The sequence below is a fragment of the Mercurialis annua genome, linkage group LG3 (genome assembly GCF_937616625.2).
Source record: "Mercurialis annua linkage group LG3, ddMerAnnu1.2, whole genome shotgun sequence".
NCBI lineage: Eukaryota > Viridiplantae > Streptophyta > Magnoliopsida > Malpighiales > Euphorbiaceae > Mercurialis > Mercurialis annua.
Window position 1 is genome coordinate 63,350,922 of NC_065572.1, and position 11,336 is coordinate 63,362,257.

The following is an 11,336-nucleotide window of genomic DNA, read 5'->3' on the forward strand; positions in this document are numbered from 1 at the left end:
CCCATTATTTTTACTTTTCTTCAACTATAACATTTCATGTCATTACACGCGCGTCATTAACAAAAATAAAAATTTATAAACAATTTAACAATACTTTAACTAAATTTTTTTTAAATTTAATATCCAAATTTTTTTATACAAATATATTAATGCTTCCTTTATCAAATTAATGATATTTAAGATATTAGAGTTCAAAACATGAACGAATTGAGCTGTTCGTAGCTTATTTAAAATTGACTTAAAAATAATTTAAGGTCAGCTCAAAATATTCGATTCGAGTTCGAGCTCTACTCGAGTTTAATCTCAAACCTAACTCGGGTATTAATTAAAGAGGTCCGTCTTGTTAGGATAAAATCGGCATCTTACACACTTAAATGAAGTAATATGATAATTTTTAATAACTATTTTATTTTTTATTGAACTTAAGCCGAGTAGCTCGGAAGTCGTTCGACCTCGAACTCAGACATGAGAAAGCCTATTCGAGTTTGAACCTATTATTTGAAAAAAAGAATAAAGAATCATCATAATACTATATAAATTTAATAATTTAATAAAAAATATTAAAATTAGTATATTTCTTTAAGTTATTGTTTACTTTTTCAAAAATAAATATTCAATTTACTTTTTTTTTAAAATATGAAGAAAAAACTAATTCAATAAAAATTAATTTATACAATCAATAAATATAAATATCTACTAATTTTTAATATTTTATACTTAATTTTTAAATTAATTAAACTAAAAAGTATTGTATATTCTTAATTGTTTAAATGGATAAAAATAATTTATAGTTTAAATTTATATATATATATATATATATATATATATATATTATTTAAGTAATAATTTTATTTTTTACTTAATATTTATTAAAAATAAATAATATTAAAAATGTAAGGATCTAAAATTAAAGAAAATAAAATACAAAAAATTAAAGATGATTTTATTTGTGGATATTTTGATTTCAAGGATCATAATTGTTATTTAAATTCTCTCTCTTATGTTTTATATCAATAAATTTCAACAGAATATGTAGGGTCCCATTAAAAGAACCTAGATATGTTAATTGTGTTTAACTAATTCAAAAAATTATTTAATAATTCAATTTTATAAATTTTATAGATTTTTATCAAATGGGTTCATCTCCTAATAACAAAATAAATTCAAGTTTTCCGTTATACCCTTAAATTATAAAATCGTTGCAAATCAACCCTTCAGACTAACTACTTTATTTTTCCGTTAGAGAAAACGTTTATTTGTACCAATTGTATAAGTTTAAACGACATGTTAAATTAAGTTAGTGTTTAGAAATATTAATAATTTTTCATCAAAAGTTAAAAAAATTAGTTGTACTTTTTTCCTTTTTTTAAATATAGCATTCATTAGAACATTTTTAAAGGGCTCTTTAAAATTGTCAAACTCTTTAATTTAAAGAGTTTGATTATAAATTAAACCTCCAATTAACTTTTTTTTTTAAATTCAGAGTAAAGAGTGAGTATAGCTCTCCATTATCACTCTCTACTTCATTTTCTAAAGGATAAAATTTCAAATTTGAGAAAAAAATTAGTTATTTTTATGTTTGAAATATAATATTGTTTGTTTTTAATACAACAATTGAATAAATAAGTTAAAAATAAAAATAAATTTATATTATTATTTATAAAAATAAAATAAATTAATGTTAGAAAATTTATTAAATTTATATTATTAATATTTATATTATTATTTATAAAAATAAAATAAAATAATGTTAGAAATCTATTATATTTATATTATTAATTATATAAAAAAAAATTAGAGTGCATTGGAGTGAAATTAAAAATATCACTTTTTATTTTAAAATATTCTTTATTATATTAAAGATGCACGAATGGGGATGCTCTTTGTTTTTGAATTTCACCTTTACAAAGTATTGAAATTAAATTAATTAATAACTCTTGGATCTTATACCTCACTCTTGACTTCTTGGTCAAGAGATCCTCGGTAACTACACAATTAAATAAAATTGAAGTTTTAGGATTAAATTAAGATATCATATTTTGAATAGGGTGGCCAAATCAATAAATCTACATATATATAATCCAAGGAAATACATATACAACAATACAACATTTTTCACACAAAAACAAAACTAATGTTTACACACTTAATTATTCCCATTTGGTCCTAATGTGTTGAATATGCCTGAAATCATAAGCCAACACCAAGCTTCCATCCATTCTTTTCAATACAAATCTCTCCACCAAAACATATAAACCAAATTTCTTCCACTCACCAAGTCCTCCAAATTCTTCAACTTTTATCACTCTAACTTTCTTTTCATCCAAATCAGTCCATCCAAATCTCACTTCCTCCCATTTCATTCTCTCAACAATTTCTAAACTCAACCCTACATTATTACCTTCTCCTCCACCAACTGTTTCAGTCTCAATAACAACATCCACATTAACAGAATTACCTGTTTTACCGTTATTTTCGCAAGCGAAAACCCGTTCCCATTTCTGCTCTAATCTCATCTCATAAAACCTCGATTTATCCACTTGATCTTTTGGCGATCCGTCTTTGATGAACATGAAAGGACAGTACCATTTTCCTACTGTGACAGGCTTAGAACTTTGTTCTGATAGAGGAAATGTGAATTCTGGAAGACGGTTTCGGAGGGTTTTGTCAAGGCCTAAGGCTTCGGTCAACTCGAATTCGCGCTTTGTGGTGACTACTCGCCAGCCTTTTCTTCTGAGGAAAAGTGGAGGGAATCCATCAGGAGCTAAGGATTTGGCAGCGAAACTACCCCATTTTCTACGGATAATCTCGAGTTGCTGATAGGTGTCTTGAGGATCTAAAGGTTGCGGTTTGAGATCTTTAATACGGCTGCAGAAACAACATGTTGTCATGTCCTCCTCTGTTGAGTTCTTGTAAGCCTCCCTGAAATACAATTTGTTAGGATTATGTCTACAACTCTATATGGACTAATGCAATATCGAGTTGGATTGAAGAATTGTCCGAATTCTCATCACGGAAACACCACGATCATGGTGCAAGCCGTGTTGATAAGAATATCACCACGGTCAGGGTGGTGCAAATTGTCGTATAAAACATGGTCGAGTTCATATCATGCGGCTATTAGTATTTATTTTTATCGTTGATTTTATAAATCAATTTACGTGATTAAATCTATTGCATTAGAGTGCATTTGTATCATTTTTGTAATATTTATTTGATATTCCATAAAAATAGGCAGTTTACCGAACCACATAAAAATCTTTTGCTATTATTAATTTCTCTATTTTATGTTTGCTTAAATTGTTTCAATTAATTTTCAGCTATGACTAATTTCACAACATAAATTTATCTAGAACTTAAGTACTTATCCAACTAATTAGGATTCAAGAGTAACAAGGATGTTACATATGTGCTCTAAAATGAAAAACAGAAAACGAAAATCGTAGGGCATGTTTAGTTGTAGAAAACATTATCTATTTTCTGTTTCCATTTTTCTTCTCATTTTTTCTATTTTTCAGTTTTTTGTTTTCAAATAGAAAACTAGAAAATCAAAATTTTGTTTGCTTATCTAATTTTTTTATTATTTTCTATTTTCTAAAATTAAACAACATACTACATCTTTTTAACGAGATTTTCGTATTTTTATTTGTTGTTTAACCTCGGAAAATATTAAAAAGAATTGAAATTCGAGTTTTAATTATTTAATATTTAATTCAAAATAAATACTTAATTTCAATATGAGGAGAAAATATGTGCTAACGAACTTTTTTTATATCATGATGAATGTGTATGACTTAATTCGAAAATAATATGGTTGGATCATTGATTATGTTTAAAAACCGGATCAAAAATGAACTGAGAAATTTTAGGCCGGTTCAAAAAAAAATTGGAACCAAAAATGTCGGTTGGTATGTTTAAAAAAATATACATTTTAATTTATATACTAAATATGTTTATATAATTAATTGTTAATATAATTAATTATATTAAATATATTTTAAATTTTAATTTATTTTAATGTATTTTTAAATTTTTCGAATCGGGTGCAGCCGAATTTGCCGGTTTAAAAACGGTCCGGAACAATTCAAGAGTCGGTTTATGGCCGGTTCAAGTGTTTCTCGAACTGTGAACTATAGAGTTATAATCTGTAGTCATTTCTACATGCAAGTGTTTATTAATGATTAAAAAAAATTCATTAATATTAAGATTGAATAAATATCGATTCTCATTGTTAAATTCATAAATTAAATTTTTTTAGTATTTTTTTTGAACTTGTTAGATAGAAATATCAATTAGAAAACTGTGTTTTCTAAAAGTTAATTTTAATAAAGGAAAAGTGAGAAAACATGTTTTTGGTGTTTTCCAACCATTAGTTATAATATGGAAAATTATGAAAATTGTTTTCTAGTTTTCTAAATTAGAAAATAATACAGCTAAACACAGATTCTGTTTTCCAGTTTTTTTGGAGTAATTTTCTGAAAAACAGCCAGTATTTCCCACAACTAAACAGGGTCGTAACTTTTAGAAGCATTTTCGAAAATGAAATCGAAATGCGGAAACATAAAACTCGACAAATTTATAGAGTCAATAAACATACCCTTTATGCTTTCCATTTCGCTCGATGCAGTAGTAGAGATTCGAAGACAACGGTTGATTCAAAACAGGAATAAACACAACTCTGTTTATATGAACATGTTGAATTTGCCCAGCTTGTTGAACATATTCAACTTTCAAATTCTTATTCTGAGGAAAAGGAAACTCTTTTACACGATTGTCCGTGCACAATCCGAAACATCTAGTTCGCTCCGCTTCTTCGTCTTTGATCACTAGTATGCCGGAATTCGGACCTTCCGGGGGAGGTTAACAAAATAGTAACCGCTTTATTAATCTGAATAATGAGGTTACAAGAAGAGAAGATCAGCTTATATACTTGCTGATCTTTACCAGCTAGCTACAAAATCAGTTATGCTAATAACTGATCTAAAAACAGAAAAGATTCCACATGTGCACACACGCATCTCATGGGAAAAACTAAAAGGCTATACTAAGATACAACCTGAAGCAGATAAGCTCATAATACTCTTCAACCTTGATCATAATCTGTAGCTTCATGATGACTTGCAGCAGAAGAAACTGTTGTTGAAGCTGAACCAGAACCACTGGATTCTGTTATCCCCCCGCAAGCTGGAGCATAGATATTAAACATGCTCAGCTTGGAAATGGCATGATGGAATGAATGTGGGGCCAGAGGTTTGGTGAAGCAATCTGCAACTTGATTTGCTGATGAAACTGGCAGCAGATGAATGATGCCTGCTTTAAGCTTCTCTCTAATGAGATGACAGTCAATCTCAATGTGTTTGGTACGTTCATGAAACACAGGATTGTTAGCAAGCTGAATTGCTGACTGATTATCACAGAAAATGGTAGAGACAGCTGATGGAGATTGTTGCAAATCATGCAGTAAATAGAGTAGCCATTGAAGTTCACAAGTAAGTGAGGCTAAGGCTCTATATTCAGCTTCTGAGCTAGACCTGGAGATGGTGGTCTGCTTCTTTGACTTCCATGAAATCAAAGAATTGCCAAGGAATACACAAAAACCAGAGATAGATCTTCTGGTGTCAACACATGCTGCCCAGTCAGAATCACAGAAGCTTTTCAAAGTGATTTCTGAATCTGCAGAAAAAAATAATCCTGAACCAGGTGAACCTTTAATGTATCTCAGCACTCTATGAGCAGCACTAAGGTGAGCTTGAGTTGGTGAGTCAAGAAACTGGGAGAGTTGTTGGACAGAATAGGAAATATCTGGCCTTGTTGTGCAGAGATATAAAAGCTTGCCAATGAGCTGTCTGTACACAGTATTATCAGGAAGAGAGGTGCTATCTTCTGAACTGAGTTTATTAGAAACAGTGATAGGAGTGGGTACTGGTTTGGCATCAGAAAAACCAGTAGAGGCAAGAAGATCCAAAGCATATTTTCTTTGGCAAAGATTAATGCCCTTTGATGTTCTTGCTATTTCTAGGCCAAGGAAATACTTCAAAGTTCCTAAGTCTTTGATTCTAAAAGAATCATGCAAATATGCTTTAATTTGCTCAATCTCAGCAATTGAATTACTGGCAAGGATCGTGTCATCTACATAAATTAGAAGAGCAATGAAGGAAGTACCATTGATCTTGATGAAAAGAGAAGGATCAGATGGTGCAGACTGGAATCCTTGAGCAAGAAGAGAATCAGTGAGCTTGGCATTCCACTGTCTGGATGCCTGTTTAAGACCATAAAGGGATTTCTGGAGTTTGCAGACTGTGTTTGGAGCAGAAGATGCAAATCCAGGAGGCATGGTCATATATACTTCCTCATTCAATTCACCATGAAGGAAAGCATTGTTGATATCAAGTTGGTGAAGATGCCAACTGTTGATAGCAGCAAGAGCCAATAAGGTTCTGACAGTGGTCATTTTAGCAACAGGGCTAAAAGTGTCTAAGTAATCAAGACCAAACTGTTGTGTGAATCCCTTAGCCACAAGTCTGGCTTTACACCTCTCCACTGATCCATCAGCTCTATGTTTGACTTTATATACCCATTTGCAACCAATTGGTTGTTTGTGAGGAGGAAGAGTAGTAATGGACCAGGTGTTATTAAGCTCAAGAGCTTGAATTTCAGCCTGCATAGCCTCTTTCCAGCATGGATGTTGGATAGCTTCATTGTAAGTTTTTGGTTCATGAACAGCATCAATATTGACTATGAATGCATAGTGTTTAGGGGCTATGTTTTTATAAGAAATGACTGTCTGTAATGAGTGAGGTGAGGTTTGAATGGAAGAAGGTAAAGAGCAATGATAATCTTTGAGGTGTTGAGGCAGGCTATGAACTCTGGTAGATTTCCTTAAAACTGGAAAATCTGCAGAATCAAAAATTGAAGCAGGAGAACTAGAAGCTGAACCAGGAGAATTCCAGATAGGAGGTGGTTGGATAGGAATAGATTGTGTAGGTAAAAATTTGGTTTTGGTAAACAATTCACAATCTAAGTCAGGAGGGTCATTATTTGTTGGTTCTGCAGGTATATTGATCTCTTCATGTAAGGGAAAAATATGTTCATAAAACTGAACATTCCTGGTCACAAAGATGTGATGTGACTTCATATCATAGAGTGTAAATCCCTTTGTGCCTGTCAAGTAACCAAGAAATATGCATTTTGAGGCTCTGGCATCAAATTTGCCTCTGTTGACAGTGGAGGTAGAACCATAGCACAGGCAACCAAAAACTTTCAGAAATGAGAAATCTGGAGCTTTGTTGTGCAGAATATGATATGGAGTTTCCTGATTTAATAGAGGTGAAGGAACTCTATTAATCAGAAAAATAGCATGAGAAACACAATATTCCCAGAATTCAATTGGCAAGTTAGCTTGAAACTTCAAAGCTCTAGCAACATTCATTATGTGCTGGTGTTTTCTCTCCACTATACTGTTTTGCTCTGGTGTATGTACACAACTTTTTTGATGTAAAATGCCATGATACTGATAGAAAGAATTATACTCAAATTCTGCACCATTGTCAGTTCTAAGCACTTTTATTATTTTTGAGAATTGAGTTTTAACATAAGCAGCAAAACATTCAATATAGCTTCTAACTTCAGACTTGTTTCTCAGTAGATAAACCCAAGTAAATCTTGACTTATCATCAACAATGGTCAAGAAGTACCTATAGCCATGAACTGAAGCTTGCTTAGTTGGACCCCATATATCCATGTGGACCAAATCAAACACTGCTTTGCTTGTGGACTTGCTTATTGGAAAAGAAAGTTTTTTCTGTTTTGACATATGACAGACTTCACAATGATCAGCTGGACATGAGAAGATAGAACTATCACTTTTCTTCAAAATTTGAAGTCTTTGCTGAGACAGATGCCCCAATCTATAGTGCCAAATGTCAAACCTTGTTTTTGAAGGATTTGAAACAGAAACTGTATTGAAACATGTTGGTAAGGGCTTTGTGTTGACTAGCTGATATAAACCATCTTTCTTTTCAGCTAATCCAATCGTTTTCCAACTGCATAGATCCTGAATAAAACATGATTTGTCATGTATTATTAAGCACATTGATCTTTCACTTGTTAATTTCCCAGCAGATAACAAGTTAAAACTGAATGTTGGAACACAAAGCACATCCTTCAAAATAAGAACATCAGATAACTTAATGGTGCCCATATGACTGACAGGTATTTGCTCTCCATTTGGTAATTTGACATTTACCTTGTTGACAGTATAATACTCATCAAACAATGTTAAATCACAAGCAATGTGATCTGTAGCACCTGTGTCAAGAATCCAACTATTTTTTGTTGCTCTATTAATGAAGCAGCAAGAGTGAGGAATCATACCTGAAACTGCACTTTCAGGTTTGAAGTTGGATATCAAAGAGTTCACTTGAGGCATTTCTGATGAAGATGCTCCTGAATTCTTTGATTGAATCAATGCCATAATCTTTGAATATTGTTCTGGTGTGAACATATAAGATGTAGATGCATTGTTATTCTGGTTGTTCTGATTGAGTCCCTTGAAGCTTTCATTCACAACAGAATGATTATCATCTTGATAATAGTTTGAACTCTCCACTTGATTAGCTTGACTGGATTCAGTTTTATATCTTGGCTGATATCCAGGAGGGTACCCATGTTTCTTGTAGCAAATATCAACAGTGTGGTTGCTAAAGCCACAATATGAACAAACTGGTTTTCTGTTTCCAGGTGGTGCATAGTAATTGTTCCTCTTGAAACCTCCTCCTCTGTAATTTGTTGAATCTCTTCCTCTAGCATAGAATACATTTGCATCATAAGCCTGATCATCTTGTTCATTATATCCTCCATTAGCAGCTGCAACTCCTTGATTATATTCCACTCCTTTAGCCATAAAGGCAGTTGGCTCATTGCCATTAAAAACATGTTTATTGCTGACATGTTGTCTTTCATGTTGTATCACAATAGAAAAAACTTTGTTAATTTTTGGTAAAGGCTCCATCATCATCACTTGAGACCTTACTGTACTGAAATTCTCATTCAATCCTTTCAGAAACTTAATAGCTTGATCATTTTCCCAAATGACTTTGACAGAATTGATCATTCCACAATTACATTTAGGTTCACAAGAACATGTAGGTAAAGGCCTAAGACTTAGCACTTCATCCCACAGAGTTTTTAAATGAGTGTAATAATCTGTAACAGACAGATTATTCTGATGAAACATAGTAATTTCTTCCTGTAAATCTCCTAGCCTATAGGCATCACCTTGTGAAAATCTGTCTTGTAAATCATTCCAAACATCTATAGCATTGTCTATACTTGAAATACTATGAGCTATTGAAGGTGAAACAGCTCGATTAAGCCAAGAAATTACCATATTATTACACCTCTCCCAAGCTTCATAGATTGGATCATCTTTGTGAGGAACTGGAATTGAACCATTGACAAACTTGAATTTGTTCTTCGAAAGAAGAGCTTTCCTTATGGATCTGCACCATTGATGATAATTTCCTTCATTTAAGAGGCTTGTCACTAGAATCAGCGATGGATTTTCTCCTGGATGCAGGAAGTAGGGACTCAATAAGTTTTCTTCAACTCTGATGTTTCGTTCTGCCATTGTTGCAGAATTTGAAGCTTTAAAGCTTAAATTTCTTAAGAAACAAGGATAAAAATGATCAGTAATAAGAAGATTACTGATTAAGAACTGAATCACTCAGTATTTTGAGAATCAAGGAGGTTTTAGCGAAGGGAAAATGCTGTTTGGTTACTGAGAAAAAGATGTTTGGATGCTGAGAAAATTTTAAAACAGAGAATTCTAATGCTCTGATACCATAACAAAATAGTAACCGCTTTATTAATCTGAATAATGAGGTTACAAGAAGAGAAGATCAGCTTATATACTTGCTGATCTTTACCAGCTAGCTACAAAATCAGTTATGCTAATAACTGATCTAAAAACAGAAAAGATTCCACATGTGCACACACGCATCTCATGGGAAAAACTAAAAGGCTATACTAAGATACAACCTGAAGCAGATAAGCTCATAATACTCTTCAACCTTGATCATAATCTGTAGCTTCATGATGACTTGCAGCAGAAGAAACTGTTGTTGAAGCTGAACCAGAACCACTGGATTCTGTTAGAGGTAATGAAATAGCTGATGGATCTCTTATATACATAGAAAGTGGTCTTGTCACGTACATTTTTGTATCTCTTTGAATTTTTCTGATTTCTCAAATTATGATGATAAATCAGTATTTATAACTTTGATAATTTGAAGGTTGAGATTGGAATGTAAAGTCAATCTGGTCTTCAAGTTCTTAATTGCTAGGAAGGTGTTTTTTTTTTTGGTGATAATCTTCAAATTGTGAACCACTCAATGTCTCAATTTCTAGGAAGCTGCAAGAAATTGATTGGGAAGTGGAAAACAAAATAATAAGATATTTTTGATTACAGAGATCTGTAGTACTTTAAGAAGTTTATTAATTAAAATTTGACAATATCTTAATAATACTCCCTCCATTCTAAATTAATAGGCAATATTTTAATTTTTTTGTCTCAAATTATAGGCGGTAATTTATTGTTTTAATGCTTAAATGGCATACATACCCTCATTACTTATAGTATATTGGAGTATATTAAAAAAAAAGTAAAATCCACTAAGAAATAAAATCAACATTCATTAGGTAAGAGTAAGTGTGGTATGTTTTTATAAAATTATTCATTTTATATAAATTTATTAAATTTTTAAATATTTATGTTTGTCCTAAACTGTGTATTAATTTGAAACGAAAGGAGTATATTAAGTTATGGTAAGGAATCACACGTTATTGAATGTCATGTTCAGTATGACTTTCATTATATTTGTGGATGGCATAATGTACTTTTGTGATTTCACAATTGTACTGTTTTTGACATGGGATACCTCTACTTTTATTTATCAATATTAAATCCTTACAGTTCTAGGTTTAATTAGACCTTCTGCCACAAAAAATATTAACACAAAAATGTCACAAAAGATTTTAACACAAAAAATATTAATGGCGTCGATTCAAACAGAAATCTTTTGAATTTAGAAACTTGGTGTCGATATAAATAAAAATAAAGGGACTATATTTAATAAAGTTAAAGTAAAAAAATGAGTAAAAACTTATTTAAGTTTTGTTGCAACAATAACATCATGTGGAGTACACGTACTTTACTTTGGGATAGAGAAATTTAGTGTCTATAAAATTAAAAATATAAAAACTCAATATTGACAAATGAAAATAGAGAGATTTAATGCAAAAGAGTAAACAAGTATAGGAACCTGAAATTGTATTTT

At 31.4% G+C, this 11,336-nt stretch overlaps 1 protein-coding gene across 1 annotated transcript; it reads right to left on the minus strand.

The window, feature by feature from the left end:
• Positions 1-2,090: 2,090 nt before the first annotated feature.
• On the minus strand, positions 2,091-10,241 carry LOC126675331 (uncharacterized). The gene is made up of 3 exons (XM_050369955.2): positions 10,158-10,241; positions 4,598-4,859; positions 2,091-2,922 (listed from the first exon to the last, which is right to left on the minus strand). The coding sequence occupies exons 1-3, from the start codon at positions 10,213-10,215 to the stop codon at positions 2,151-2,153; spliced, it is 1,092 nt and encodes a 363-aa protein (XP_050225912.1). The 5' UTR covers positions 10,216-10,241; the 3' UTR covers positions 2,091-2,150.
• Positions 10,242-11,336: the final 1,095 nt, after the last annotated feature.

What these genes read in the sequence shown, in the direction of transcription:
- LOC126675331 (XM_050369955.2), bottom strand. Translation starts at nt 10,215, where the DNA reads ATGTACGTGACAAGACCACTTTCTATGTATATAAGAGATCCATCAGCT. An exon ending in TCCATCAGCTATTTCATTAC is followed by an intron (nt 4,860 to 10,157) that starts CTCTAACAGAAT and finishes TATTTTGTTAAC; the next exon opens with CTCCCCCGGAAGGTCCGAAT. An exon ending in CGAAATGGAAAGCATAAAGG is followed by an intron (nt 2,923 to 4,597) that starts GTATGTTTATTG and finishes ATTGTATTTCAG; the next exon opens with GGAGGCTTACAAGAACTCAA.